This window comes from Blennius ocellaris (assembly GCF_963422515.1).
Source record: "Blennius ocellaris genome assembly, chromosome: 20".
NCBI classification, from domain to species: domain Eukaryota; kingdom Metazoa; phylum Chordata; class Actinopteri; order Blenniiformes; family Blenniidae; genus Blennius; species Blennius ocellaris.
The window spans coordinates 20762800-20777120 of NC_137669.1; the positions used below are offsets into that span (position 1 = coordinate 20762800).

The 14321-nt window shown below is 45.9% G+C and overlaps 1 protein-coding gene across 12 annotated transcripts in view; it reads right to left on the reverse strand.

The window, feature by feature from the left end:
- macf1a (microtubule actin crosslinking factor 1a) overlaps window positions 1-14321 on the reverse strand; it is a 188620-nt gene that overhangs the window by 72007 nt on the left and 102292 nt on the right. For all 12 annotated transcript variants that reach the window (XM_080515943.1, XM_080515949.1, XM_080515944.1 and 9 more), the window contains 19 exons: window positions 13860-13979; window positions 12183-12278; window positions 10564-10691; window positions 10167-10260; window positions 9473-9627; window positions 9087-9393; window positions 8433-8561; window positions 8079-8156; window positions 7144-7305; window positions 6854-6958; window positions 5540-5635; window positions 5274-5399; window positions 3818-3970; window positions 1633-1787; window positions 1256-1382; window positions 959-1142; window positions 708-874; window positions 300-478; window positions 71-209 (listed from right to left, as the gene is read on the reverse strand). In XM_080515943.1, coding sequence (XP_080372069.1) covers window positions 71-209; window positions 300-478; window positions 708-874; window positions 959-1142; window positions 1256-1382; window positions 1633-1787; window positions 3818-3970; window positions 5274-5399; window positions 5540-5635; window positions 6854-6958; window positions 7144-7305; window positions 8079-8156; window positions 8433-8561; window positions 9087-9393; window positions 9473-9627; window positions 10167-10260; window positions 10564-10691; window positions 12183-12278; window positions 13860-13979 — 2700 coding nt within the window. The remainder of the gene's footprint in view (window positions 1-70; window positions 210-299; window positions 479-707; window positions 875-958; window positions 1143-1255; window positions 1383-1632; window positions 1788-3817; window positions 3971-5273; window positions 5400-5539; window positions 5636-6853; window positions 6959-7143; window positions 7306-8078; window positions 8157-8432; window positions 8562-9086; window positions 9394-9472; window positions 9628-10166; window positions 10261-10563; window positions 10692-12182; window positions 12279-13859; window positions 13980-14321) is intronic.

The following is a 14321-nucleotide window of genomic DNA, read 5'->3' on the forward strand; positions in this document are numbered from 1 at the left end:
GCCGGGTTAAAAAAGAGCCGTGACGCACGTCCGGACGGCAGCAGGAGAAGGTGGAACAAAGCGAACGGACCCCCAGCTGATCCCGGAGAGTCTGAATGGCGGCTGCGTCGGCAGGGACGGCGTCTTCGTCGCTCAGTCGGCTCTCGTACTTCCGTACTTGACTCTCCGCTTCATCCAGGCTCCGCAAGAGGAGGTCGACTGTTTTCAATCTGAAATGATCGTTGAGGAGAAATCGTCAGTATATTATCGGAGCGCCACAACGATCTTGGCAAGAGAAGAAAAAAAAAAAGCTGACGAACTTCTGGAGGTAGACGGATGAGAGGTTGTGCAGCTTGTCGGTTTTCTCCACGGCCTGGTTGAGTTCAGAGCGGAGGACGGGAATGCTGGAGGACGTCGGCTTCTCCTCGAAGAAAGTGACGCAGCGCCGAGACACGTCGCCCAGGTTGGAGCGAAGAGCGTCGAGCTCCAACTGCAGCTTCTGAAAGAGAAAGAGAGAGAGAGAAAGAGAGAGAGAGACGCTGGGTAAACGCAGAGCGACAAAGGTGTGTGTACCGACCTTATGTAATCACATTATTCTCCTAAAACAGTAAAGTAAATAACACAATTTAAGTAATAATTTCTAGAATAATCCATTATAGGTTTGATTTGATGAAAAAAAATCTTTATAAATTATCTGAACACGTCCAGCAGGGGGCGCCCTGACTGACCTCCTGCTCTGCGATCTGGACGGTGTTGTCGGCGCTGCCACCCGGCAGCAGGAGGGGGGGCGGCGTCTCGATGCCCCTCATCAGCCTCTGCTCCGCCTCCTTCAGACGCAGCGTGACGTTCTGCAGCTCCGACAGGTACGAGCGAGACACCGACTCGTCCTTCTCCACTGCGGCGAGGAGACACAACCCTGGTCAGGCTCGCCTCACGTCCACGGAGGGGTAGAGCAGTGGCCGGGGGACAGATGTCCTACCTGTCTCCATGTTGTGCAGCAGGTCCTGACAGTGCCGCTGCGCCTGCTGGACGTCTCTCTCCAGCTCCCGCCTTTCGGCCGCCGTGAACAGCGAGCTCTCTTTGCTGTCCGACAGGAAGTCGCTCAGCTGGGACTGCAGGTGATCGAGGACGTGCTGCCGCTCCGACGGCGACTGGGAGCGAACCTGTCCGTGACACAAGACGGGAAGAGACACGATAAAACACGGCGGCGGATTAGGAAAAGACGACGGACAGGATTCAAAGCCTCTTTTCCCCCGGCGGAGCCGCTGCGTCTCACCGTGTCCAGGTTCCACTCGGAGACCGTCCGGATGTCCTTGAGCAGGTAGTGCCAGGAAACCACACTCTTCATGTTCACGTGGAGCTGATGCCACAGAGACATGACCTTCTGGTACAACTGCTCCGTCCTGCAGGCACAGACACACAAACGTCACTCCAAAAAACCAAGTCAACATCTTAATTCCAGGTTAAACAATTCCAGGATTCACAGTATTTGCGGTACTGCCCCTTTAAGGTTCGTGTGATCACAGCCAGCCTGAGATAATGTTTTGAAGGAGTCTTAAATTCAACCGATAGAAATGGAGAATATAGAAAAGAAATAAAATACAGAAGATGTGCAGGATGCTGTTGATATTCTCCAGGAGGCTTCAGGCTCACCTGTTGGCGGCGTCGATGGCCTCCTGGTTGGGAGGAGGAACCGTGAAGCACACTGAAGGCACCATGGCCTCGTTCCCAGTCGGGCTGATCACTTTCCACTTGGTCCTCTGGGAGTTGTCCTCCAGGACGCACTCCTCCCCTCGGCTGATGGTGATCTGAGTCAGAGGAGGAGGGGGAGGAGAAGATGAACAAGGTGGAAAAGGGCAAAATGAAATGATTGGAGAAGTTTCCAAAGCCGGGTTGAAAGAAAATGAGGGAGGTCGGTAAGAAGACGGGATGATTTGGACAAAGGAAGGAAGGAGAAAAGAGAAAAATAAAAACATGAACTAAAGAGTAGAAAGACTCAGAATTCAACACCAAATGGAACAGTAACGGGCTCGGTGGCGTTAGCGGGAGCTTCGACACGACGGGGTTAGAGAAGCCGACGGGGACGATGCCATGTGGTGTGAAAAGCTGCTTTTTGCACCACGGAAGCGTTTTAACGTGAAAAGCAGCAAATTTCCCCAAACTCATGAAGGCCTATTGACGCCTGCGCTGGTTTCCTAGAAACCCCCGTCTTTAATCAACGCAGCGCAGGGAGAACAGAAAGAGAGTTTGGGTTGATGAAGCTGATAAAGTCGGAGCGTGCCTCCACCACCCACCACCCCCTCTCACCCCCTCCCTGCACACACACACACACACATCAATAATGCAAAGCTCGGCACATACGGTCAATACATGGAATGCATATTGAAGCTTGTTATTTTTGGACCGACTGAACGAGCCTGGGAGGAATCGGCTGTGTTAAACTCGGTTCAGTTCAGTGATTGCCGCCTGCTCTCATCATTTGATCGCAGCCCAACATGAGGCAACAATCGTCAACTGAGAAAATATATTATTTAACGCGGCGTCTGGATTGTGTGTGTGCAGCTTGAATATAAATGGCGAGGCAGAAATGAAATGTGATCATACTGGGAAGGAATTGGTTCTTTTACTGAATCAATCATGCATTGGGGGGAAAAATATCTTTTTTCAAGTCATCAATAGTGAAAATATCTGAAATCTGATCTGCCAAAATGTTTCTGTTCAGACTGATGTGGATCTCAAGTCTGTCGTATGCATTTTCATTTACATTTCCTTATTTTTACGCCGTCATCTCATGGGCCGGATTGAAACCTTTGTGCTCTGCAGGCCTCATGTTGGACACTATTATACACTGTTGTGTGGGAGATTCATAGTTTCCCTCCGATTTAAATCAAAGATAAAGCTTTTCGCGTCACGTTGCACGTTGACGCTGCATACAGTTCAAACACGTGTTTCATTAGAACAAATATTAGCTTTAAAATCCAGATGAATGAAAGCTACACAGAAACAATGCACACGCTCATGTTTTGTAGTTAAACCAGGAATCAGCCGATGAGAGAGCGACAACCGGAGGAGGGCCGTGTGTGTGCAGTGTACGAATCAGAGGTGAGAGAGGGAGAACATAGGCAGCTATACCTGGACGTTTGTCTTGCCAGCCCAGACGAGAAGGAGGGGAGAGGAATGAGGAAGAGGAGGAGGAGGAGGAGGGAGTGAGAAGCATAAAGGTACACGAGGGTATGGAGAGAAAGGAGGAGACACAGGGAAGTGAAGGAGAGAAAGATTATCATGTGCAAGTTTGTAGGTGAATAATCAGCATATTGTGAGGATGAACTTCAGATTGCAGCTCCTCCGTGACGCTTCGGAGGAACCGCCTTCGTCCTCCACCTGGATCCAACTCGGCATGCTTCAGCGAGCAAACAGACCCTGTGGCTCCGAACACCGAGGACTAAATTTAGGACTGCTGGGTGCTTTCACTGAGTCCACTAAAAGGACGGGACAGATGTATAATTGATCGGCTCTCAGATTCTCAGAGGAGAAATAAATCCTGCGACCGCGAATCTTTAGATCCAGGAAGTTATCATCACCGACACAGCCCGTCCAACTGTGTCAGTAATAAATGTTGAATCCTAATTATTTTGCTGTTGTGTTTAAGGAAGACCGACTGACAGAAGGATCGGGTGAGGAGGTGCGGGGCAGAGAGGAGGTGGGGGGGGAGGGGGAGATCAAGACACTGAAGACGCGTGTTTTCCTCACGTCGTGGTTCGTCAAAACTACAAACAGATTTCCAGGTATTCAGAGACGAGTGGGGGGGGAGTGTGTGGGGAACCTCACTGCTGGGTACCTCGATCTGCCGGTAGTCGCAGATGGCCTTGATGGGCGTCGTCGCTCCCAGCGGCGCCTCGGCGCTGCGGGGGCGGAGCTGCACCAGCGTCTTGGCTCGCCCCACGAGACTCGCCACCGTGCTCCGGTACTCGATGAGCTGCTCCTTCTCCTCCTGTGGCAGAACAGAGGAAATCTAGAGAACAAGCTCCTCTGACCTTTAAATGCGACCTTTATTGAACGAAACAGGTTAAACCAATAAGGACCTGCTCTGATCCTGAACAATGGCTCTTCCTCCCCCTCATGTATCAACGGGCAATATTGTGAATAAGATAAAGGAGATAAACAATCAAACGGTACTGATTTTAGCACCGATGACTTCGTAACTCAACTTAATGGTATCAAAAACTGTTTTCTCTGAGATTATTTGGTACTTTTCTCTTCAGAATGACCAGAAGAAATGCTGTTACCGTTCAACTCAATCTCAATAAACATTTACTAATACAACAGCTGTTGGCAGTGAGTCATGCACGATTTAAGTTATACTTTAAGAGTTACTTCCCATAAGCAGCAACTAGAAAAGTAATTCAACTACTTTTAAAACTGCTTTGAATCCCAGGGCGCAGCATGTTACCATCAGTCCGTCAGCCCGGAGACGGGACACGGCGTCTCCTGACCACCGACCATTAAACATTTAACTGTGCTCTCCTCACCCTGACAGCCAGAACTACTTTACATTTCCATCTCATCTGGAGCAGAGAGGATCCATTAAGGATTCACAGTGGAGGGACGATGGGGGGGGGGGGGGGGGGGGGGCGGAGGTCACCGACCAGTGAGGGAGATGAATGGATGGAGGGTCGCACACGGAGAGAAAAGCTAATAACTTCATACATGATGGTATTTACTGCACGAGTGTTAATATTAAGGACATAAACGATGTTAATTATCTATTATAACAGGTAACGTATCTGTTCTTCTGCACATGTTTTTCCACACTGGATATTTGGCAGAGGTTGTGACAAATAGAATTCCTGTAACTGGGAATCGCCCAGTTTCTTTTTTAGCTTCGGACCCACACGTACATGGATTGTGGTGATTTCAGTTTGTACACAAGGCGGCAGCAGGAGCCCTAAATGTGACAAAAGCCAACATGCAGAGGTGAAAGAAAGAGAAACTAGTGTCTAATAAGAGGACAGAGTCAGTTCAAGCTTAATAACTTTCTCTTTCTTCAGTAAATAACAGCAGTTGGCTGGAGGGGGTGGGGGGGGGGGGGGGGGGGGGCAGAGAAACTACAGCTTTCCAATACTGTTGAGGCTTCAGACTGAATGACAGATTGAAAACTCGCTATAAAGTAATGTGACCTAAAAACAACGACGTCACAAAGGTTTGATGGAGGTGTAACAAAGTTGAGAGGCGAAAGAACACTGCTTCCTGTCGATAAATCTGCTCTGAACGGACAGAAAGCTGAGAGACGATACCATGGAATCCTGCAGCAGGTCTTCCAGTTTGCTCAGCCGGCTGTTCTTGTCGCAGGTGTACTGCCTCTTGATGGTTTCCTGCAGCTGGCGGAGGTACGACTCACAGTCCCGGGCGTCGCTCATGAACTGAGAAAAAAAAAAAAAAAGAACGCAGGTGGAATTAAGCGATGCAACTTTCTGGAGGATTTTAGATAACGGTGTTTGAAATTGAGAAAATACACACGTTTCCGATGTTTCATATGAAGTCGACGGAGGTTCAGACTCACCTGGAAGTAGGCAGTGTTGTCTTTGAGGTGTTGCTCTACACACACACACAGCTGGTCCACCCACTGCCACTGAGTCTGCAGGGCGGCACTGTAGGCCTGAACACACACACGGAAAAATTACTCGTATCATAATTTTTTGTTAAGCGAGCAAAAAAAAAACAACACTTCTATCGACACGGATGCTGATCAGCAGCGACGGGGTCGGTCTGTCTGACAGCTTCTGCAGTTTGTGGCTTTCAGGGACTTTTCTCAAATGAGCAGCGTCGACACTTATTGTTGCTATTCCCCGATTTTATAAAAATATGTTGATATGTTAAATCAAATTCATCATTTGGTCCATTTGGCAAAAACCACTCAGCTTTGGTATATTGTTGGATTGTTTTTTTTTTTAGCATTCAGACTTTAAAAAGTAGTTTAACTAGTTTGAGGATTCAAGATGTGAACTTTAATTCCTCTACTGTACATTAGATGGCAGTGTTGAGTCACAGTGTGAGTTGCAGTGGCCCTGATTGGCTCCAGTGGGTAGATTGTGTTTACATGCTGAGCAGGCGGTAAACAGCCCATAACTCCAGTTGTGTCGACTTTCCCTCCTGCTTGTTTGACTTTAATGCACAACCTTGAACTGCAAGACGAAACATGCTTGAGGAAAGTCGGTTAAACTAGCAGGCGTTTATTGAACACACCAGCAGCACATAGTAGAATGTCTTTTAGATTACACCAGGAGAGTCACTTTTTTTTTTTTTTTTAATTTAAGGTAGTGCAGATAAACAATACAAAACAGTAAACAATTCCACAGATGTGTGAAAATGAACAATACATTCTATATACAAACAAGTGCTACCTCAAACACTATTTACATAATGTGTGCGTGCGTGTATATGAAATACTAAGTGTGACGTGGTTATGTTTATGGCGGAAACAGAGGAGAAAGGAAATAGTTTGTATCGTAACATAGAAAGGAGAAAAAGAGGAAAAAAAAGTGAAATTATCCATTTTGTAGAAATTGAATGAGTTTACTTTGGAATTGAAGGAGGTTCTATTGTCATAAATTCAGGGAGTGACGACTGAGATTCCGTAATAATATTATCAGACAGCAGATTTTTCCATTGATGTATACTGATATTATTTTTTGATTTCCAGTTTGTGAGTATAAAGCATACTCACAAACAGGAGAGTCACTTTTAATAATATTGTTTCATTATTTCAGGTGATATGGGTTTATAAGTTAAATATATATATATGCCTGAGTTCTGAGAGGAAATGCGACTTGTGTAAAGGTCGAGCAGCCGGGCTGGATCCCGTCACGACGCTCACCTCCACCGTCTGCTTGGCCGGGTGGTTTTCCTGACACAGTGCGCCGGCCGTTTCCTGCAGCGATCGCATCACATCGCGCTTCTCATCCAGCTCCGACCTCACTTCCTGTAAACACAGCAGGGACAACGGCGCCGGGCGGTTCAACGCGGGGGACGAGATGGTAAAGAGAAGAAAGGTCAGCCGCTTGTATTCTGAGTTCTAATCTCAGGTCCCGTTCATTTCAGCGTGTAGGACTGTTGGTGTTTTGTTGAGACGGAGGAAACCTCCTCCTACGCCCACCGTCCACTCACCCTGTACAACTCCTTCTTGGCGTTCATGTTGCTGTTTCCGTCGCTCCAGTCGAAGGCGATCTCCTCCTCCTCCCTCTCGTTGAGCCAGATCAGCTCCTCAGTGCAGTGCGACACGAACGTGTGCAAGCTCTCCAGACTGCGCAGGCGCCACGACGAGTGTTCCTATGGCAACCGCGCAAACAAACACACATCATCCTGCTGATCAGCAGCCAGCGAGGAAATAAATAAAAAAAATGCCCTCAAGTGTCTCGCGCTTTAGACTGCACTGTGGGCTTTTGTGTATTTTCAGGGATTTTCAAGGGCGACTTTAGAAAAATGTGCTTTTTTTCCAGATGAACTTATCAGGTGCCTTCAATGTGAATATTGTGAGTTTATTCCTCAGTTTTCTTTCAAATCAAATAAGAATTAAAGGTTTGCAGAAAAAATAATTTTAATGAATTGTCTGATGGCTTCTGCTTGCTTTTGTTTGTCCAAGCAATTTTTGCTTTGAACATGCTTTATTATTAATATAATTACTAGTAGGCAGTGTAATATCATAATTACCTCTAAAAGGAAATTAGTTTTTGGACAAATTGCCAATTGAAGCTGCTGAACTATTATGGAAATTACCAACATGTCTCCATTTTAATATTAAATATATTCCACAGAAAGTTAAATATGTTTTAACTTTCTGTAGAAAGTAAATAGTACATTTTCAGTGAACAAAAGTACAGTCGTAATAATTCGACAGGAAAATGTACAAAGAACCCGTTCTTTTTATAGACAAAAGGAAAAAAGGGCAGACGGGATCAAAAGAGGGGGAGCAGAATTATGTTAATAAGACCTCAGTCCCGTCATGCTGTAATGAGATTATCTGAGAAAGCGAGAGATCAGAGAAACAAAAGAGAGTAAAGACACACACACAAAAAAAACAACAGAAATGCAGTGAAACTGACCAGCAGTTTGCAGTATTGGTGCTCCAGCTTGGCCAGAGTGTCCGAGTAACTGCTCTTAAAGTTGGGGGAGACTTTAGCCTGAGAGAGAGAGAGAGAGAGAGAGAATTTAAAACATGCATTAGCTAAAAACGATGATGACATCGCTACGCTTCTCCAACCTCACTTGACGACAACAACAATGGCGGACGTCAAAAATAACCAATTCTACTTTGTTTAATAAGGCAAGATTTTAGATTTCTCAAATACGAGGATAAGCGACACTTCTTCTCAGTTTTGGTGAGAGTGACAGCGCCCCCTATAGGTCAGGACACCTGGACTACGTGGCGTTGAGGGAACTGAAAGGAGAGCATGTACCTCGTAGCTGCGCGCCTCCTGCAGGCTGCTCAGCAGCTCCTCCACTGCAGTGTGAATCCCGTTGTGCTCCTGCAGGTTGTGTTCCACAGACGGGAGGTCTGCGCCCCATTCAGCGCGCTCCAGCAGCTCCTGGAACACAGGAAATCTCTCTTATTACCATTTTTTTTTATAAAACTCTTCCCTGACTCAGGGTGGAGTTCAATTAGTGGTTTCCAGGCCTGTGATGCGGTTTTAATTTACATTCGACTGTGTTATGTAAATCTCAGCAATCTTTAAGCTCCTGAATAATTAAAGGAGGAATTAATTTCCCTCTGGTTGTGAAGATGTTCATGTGGCACTGCGTTTCCAGTTGAGGCCAGACTAAAGGCCACTTTCAATACAAATAGGAACATGTGAGGGATAACAATGTAATAATAGAAAGAGTGCAGCACAGTGAAGCTCTTCAGTGAATGAATATGACAAATCTTTTACACTTTATTTTGATACTCAAACTGCACAAAATCTTATTTACAGGAAATGCAGATTTATCAACATGGAATAATATATGACATAATTGGCTACAATACATTCAAAACAGCAAAATGCCTAGAATATTGGCCATAATGACGTTATTGTTGTTTCAAATTGAGCTGAAATGCGAGGTGAGATCCTGACCTGCGTCTCCTCCACCCATCCCAGCAGCTCGTAGATGAACCTCAGGCTGCCTTCGTCCTCCGACGACGACATGGCGACGAGCTGCGAGCGCGCCATCGGCCGCCGCAGCAGCGCGGCCCCGACGGCCCCCACGGCGCCCAGCGTCCCCAGCAGGGTCTGTCCCAGCGACAGGCCGCCGCCGTCGGACGGCCGCTGGCCGGTGAGCTCCGGGCCGCCGCCGCTCAGGGTCTGAGTGAAGTGACCCTTCCTGTACAGGCTGGAGCACTGCAGCCTGAGGGAGACCAGCTCCTCCTGGAGGCAGGACGCCCTGCGGACGAGACACGACCGTCAGAAGACACCTTTCACACACACACACACACACACACCTCTGCAGTCCACATGCTCACCTGAACGCCAGCTGCTCCACCTGGTAGTACTTCTCGTCCCGGAGGACCTTGAGCTCCTGGTTGACCTGCGTGATGAGAACCTCGCAGTCCTGCAGGTAGCAGGCCAGCTCCTTCTCACACTGCACCGCCTCGCCGCTCTCCAACCGGGACATGTCCTGCAGGGGGGGACGGAGGGGGGACAGGTCAGGGTTTCAGTGAACAAGGCAGTGAGATGGAGGCAGGAGGAGAGTCAACATGAATCCGTCAATGCGGGGAACAGAGTTACTGAAGCTCACTGCACGAATGGAAAAAGAAAGAAAAATATGTTTGATGATCAGAAACTCTGATGAATTGAAAAAAACAAACAAAAAAAAAAACGTTTTTCCTTCCAAAAATGAAAGAATTGATGCTGAGCAGTGGTCCAGTTTGTCTTTTTTAGAATGAGCACAGTTTTGCTTCACTCCGACTGATTCTGATTTTGTCAAAGCCATCTGTCCTCAGGCAGATGAAACAAACAAAACCACGGAGGATTTGAGGACATCTACTTGTGTCCAGGTCCCAGAGGAGACAGAGCGCCTTTGCAGAAAGCAGAGAAAGCGGTGGACAAATATTTATGGCCCCAGGGTTGTAAAAAAAACAAAAAAAACCACTAAAAGTTCATCAACGTAAAGCAGTGGTCCTGTGTGCACATGAGTGATTATAGACGTTAACTCACAGCCTGGAGTGTGTTTTTAGCCAGCGTGAGTTTCTCCTCACAGTCCAGAGCCAAGTTCTGGATCTTATTCGCTCTGTGAAGCAGCAGCTCAAGTCTGAAAACACACAGAAAGACGTTAAGTGGGCATGTCACTGGAAATAAAACTTAATGGGAAAGCTTTTCTGATTTTACGACTTGCAACAATGGATTTATGTGTGTGTGTGTGTGTGTGGTGTGTGGTGTGTGGTGTGTGGTGTGTGGTGTGTGGTGTGTGGTGTGTGTGTGTGTGTGTGTGTGTGTGTGTGTGTGTGTGTGTGTGTGTGTGTGTGTGTGTGTGTGTGTGTGTGTGTGTGTGTGTGTGTGTGTGTGTGTGTGTGTGTGTGTGTGTGTGTGTGTGTGTGTGTGTGTGTGTTCGTACCTCTCCACTGCTGGCCGCAAGGCCTTTTCTCTCTCCAGCATCTCCAGGATGAGTTTGCCCCATTCCTCCTCCAGGTCGTTGGGATGGAGGCCCTGAGGAAGCTTAATACGACCGAACTCTATCCACACCTGGACACACAGTCGATAAATACTCAACGGCAGTTCAGGTTCCTTGGTGAATAAAGCGACGACAATGAGTACAAAGTCATGAAGAAAAAAAAAACCCTGTAAGATCACTAAAAAGCACAGATGATATGAACGGTCCTCAACATCAAACTGTTAATCTGAAGATGCAGGTTTGACGTTTGTCCTCCAGACGACTGAACTGGTCAGTGACCGATGAGCCAGTAAGACGCAAGTTTAAAGATTTTTTTCCTGACGAGGTCACGTACGCACAATATGGAAGGACCCAGTGTAAACACGTTGTGCTCATGTTGCCTAGCAACTAAATCTCATCTTCACCTTTCAGCCTGTCACGTTCAGTCCTCCATCGAAAATTCATGAAGCAACATTTCTCTGTAAGAAAACCACTTAAATACACTATTGATGCGGCTCATTACTTTAGGCTTATCTTTATTAATTACATAAACCTGGAAATGTCACATTTGTATGATCGGCATGTTTTGGTAAACTCCTTTTTTTAGTATTGATAATATGTTATTGTGCATCGCAGCTGTCTGGAAGGAGAATTCCTCTCGGTATAAATAAAGCTCCACTTCCTCTCACACAGGCCAACACCCTCGGCTGAACAGTGAAATGCTTCATTAGCAGCGTTCACATTGATCATAAGTCCCACCGCAGACAAACGCTTCGGTGGCATCAGCTGAGTCGGCACAAAGGACAAACTATTATCAGCCGACATGTGTTTTTCTTCACTTCAACAGTCTGCTGCATTGATAAGGAGAGAAACGGCGTCGCTCTGGGAGGCAGAGGTATGACTCAACTTTCTCACACACAATGTCAGAAACAAAACTTTGCAAAATAAACCCCGTCAGCTCCGCCTCATGATGCACATCAGCTCCGCAAACCCCACGGACACCGTGTTCTGATTTCAACTAATACAGAAAACTTGGATTTACGCGCAGACCACAAGTTATTAGATTTGTTTTGTGCAGTTATATGACATCTGTTTATGATGTGACTAGAGTTCATGTACACAGAACATCGCAGGGTGTCGGGAGGAAAAATGACCAACGAATCTGCTCCGAGACGCATAAGATGATGTTAAAACGGTTCAAAGTTTGCGTTTAGCATTACGGGACTGGAGAGCAGAAAATATCCCTGGTGCCTAAAAAACCCTGCAGATGAATCTGATCACATGATTCAGTGATCAGTGATCAGAAACACCTCGAGAGCTACATGATGAGTAAAATCATGTATTATAATAGCCAATAGAATAAATTAAAGTATGTATAAACTCTTTCATGAAAACTTTGTACAGTTGTTGATGATGACAGATGAGCTAAAAGATGATCTGTGTGACGGTAAAACCAAGTCAAAGAACTGCTTAAACACTGAAAATGTCGGGCTGATGTTCTAATGGAGGTCTGCCACGGAGTTAAGTGCAATTAAATCATAATAATAATGGATGCTAAATACTAATAAAGTCTCAGTTCTTACCTCGAACAGCTTATAGAGGTGTTCAATGTGACCTTTCTCCACCTCCTTGGCAGGAATCTCCGTCTCCTTGAAATGGACGTACTCGTTGTAAAGTGCCTGGAGGAAGACGGAAATAAAAAGGCGCTGATGAGCGTCGCCACAATCAAACAGAACAATCGCCGCCACCGGCTGTGAACCGGAGCCTCGTCGGGGGAAATAGGTTCATCCTGGACAGACGGCAGAGCTCGTGTGGCTTTAAAGCTGAAGGAGTTTGTTTAGGATGGACATCTTATTGTTTTCAAGTTCAGTCGAAGCAGATTTCACCCTCTTACATGCTGCGTGGAGATTAACATGCTCTTTTTTCATTACACCCTTGAGGCGACTGCGTGTAAAACTGTGTTATTCTATAATAATAGCAGTCATCAGAGGTTAAACATGTAATCTAAAGATACATACCGCATACATGAGTGTCTATTCTCACACAGTAGTGATCTATGATGTGAGCACAACTGCCATCCATCTCACTTTACAAAGGAAAAAAAAACCTTTTCTGCAACAGTTCGTCTATTTATTCTTCCCCGGATCTAAATTCCTGGCTCGCCTCACACCTCGACCTCAAGCCGTCCGTGTTATTAAACCTTCAGGCTCTTTGTGCTCTTTTGTCCCCCCGGGGTTTTAAAAAGAAAATTGCTCGTCAGCTCTCTTCCCTTCGAGGCTTCGTATTGTTGGGACTGAAGAGGTAAACCTGAGAACATAAACATAAGAACTGAAACACCAGGTTGTAAAAAGACGTGATCACCTTTGGCGACACAAACATATTTGGTCATCATTCATTTTCAGTGAGGAAGTTTGTGGCTTAGAAAGCAGTGAAATGTTTTCTGGATTTTAACTTATTCACTCCAGGGTGACGGCAATAAACAATAATTATATGAAAAACTTTTTCTTTTTTAAATGTCATTATGTTCTGGAAGGACTGATGTTTTTGTTTATTTTTGCTTAGCGGGGAGTAAAAAGCTATTTTACATCCTCAAATTAAAAAAACTGCAGCATGCCGTGTTCCATTTGAACAGAAACTCCCGACATTTTGACGACTTTACATGAAACGACAAAACGTCTCGGTTAAAATCTGTTTATGTTCTACTGTGAATGAAACATGCGTCGGTTCACAAGTCTTACAAATCACCGCATTGTGTTTTTATTTTACAGTTCAGGCGGCAATCGAAGCTGGAAAACCCCACAAGTGTGTCTCGTTTCCTTTGGCCTCACATTTCAGCCGTTTAACCTTTAAAACTTTTAACGTAGACTTTTCCAACTGCAGCCTCAGAGGTGTTAAACGTTTGAGGAACATATTTTCACCCGAGTTTCATTAAATTATTTTGTTTAAGTAATGTTTTTTGACCTGCAGGCGGCACCTTTTATTTCAGTATTGCGGCCATTGTGGGCCAATCGTAAAGTGTCCACCTTGTTAAAATGATGGTGAAAATGTCCCTTTGCTGACTCGGTCACATCAAACCGAGGAGGAAACATGCAATCAGCCGACTCGGCAGTATAAAATCTCTGCTCCAGGCCATGCGGCCCCTTTTTTTTTTTTTACTGACACGTCCACCTTTCGGGACGTTGTGTAAAATGCAGATTTTCTCCTCTATATAAAAGGTTCTAGACGTTTTCTGTCGGGGAGGGAAAGGCACAGAAGCTCACCTTGAGTTCCACTGGGTTTTGTGGGAAGTTCTTGTTGGCCATGATGGCCGTATGCTGGCGGCTCCACTGGAGCAGAGACGAAAACCTGGACTGATACTCTGCCCAGCGCTGATCCACCTCCTGACCACAGGGGAGAAGAAGGGGAGGACGGGGTTAAAGCTCCTACATACACAGACTTCCTCTCCCCGGCCATGGGGTGGTTTTTTGGTTTATTTTTTCTCCCTCTAACAGAAAGTAATTCTTAATAAATGACTGGAACACTGTGTAATTAGGTGCATCATTATTTCAAAGTTCCGGCTCGTTACTCAGGAAGCTGCAAACTCAAAGGGAATAAAGTTTCTGCTGAGACGGGAGTGAAAAATGGCCGTGTTGAAAACTGATGCTAATTAAAAAAAAAAAAAAAAGTTCAAAGGAAGTCCAGAAAAAAGGCAGGAAGAGGAAGGTGATTTCCTACAGAATGCA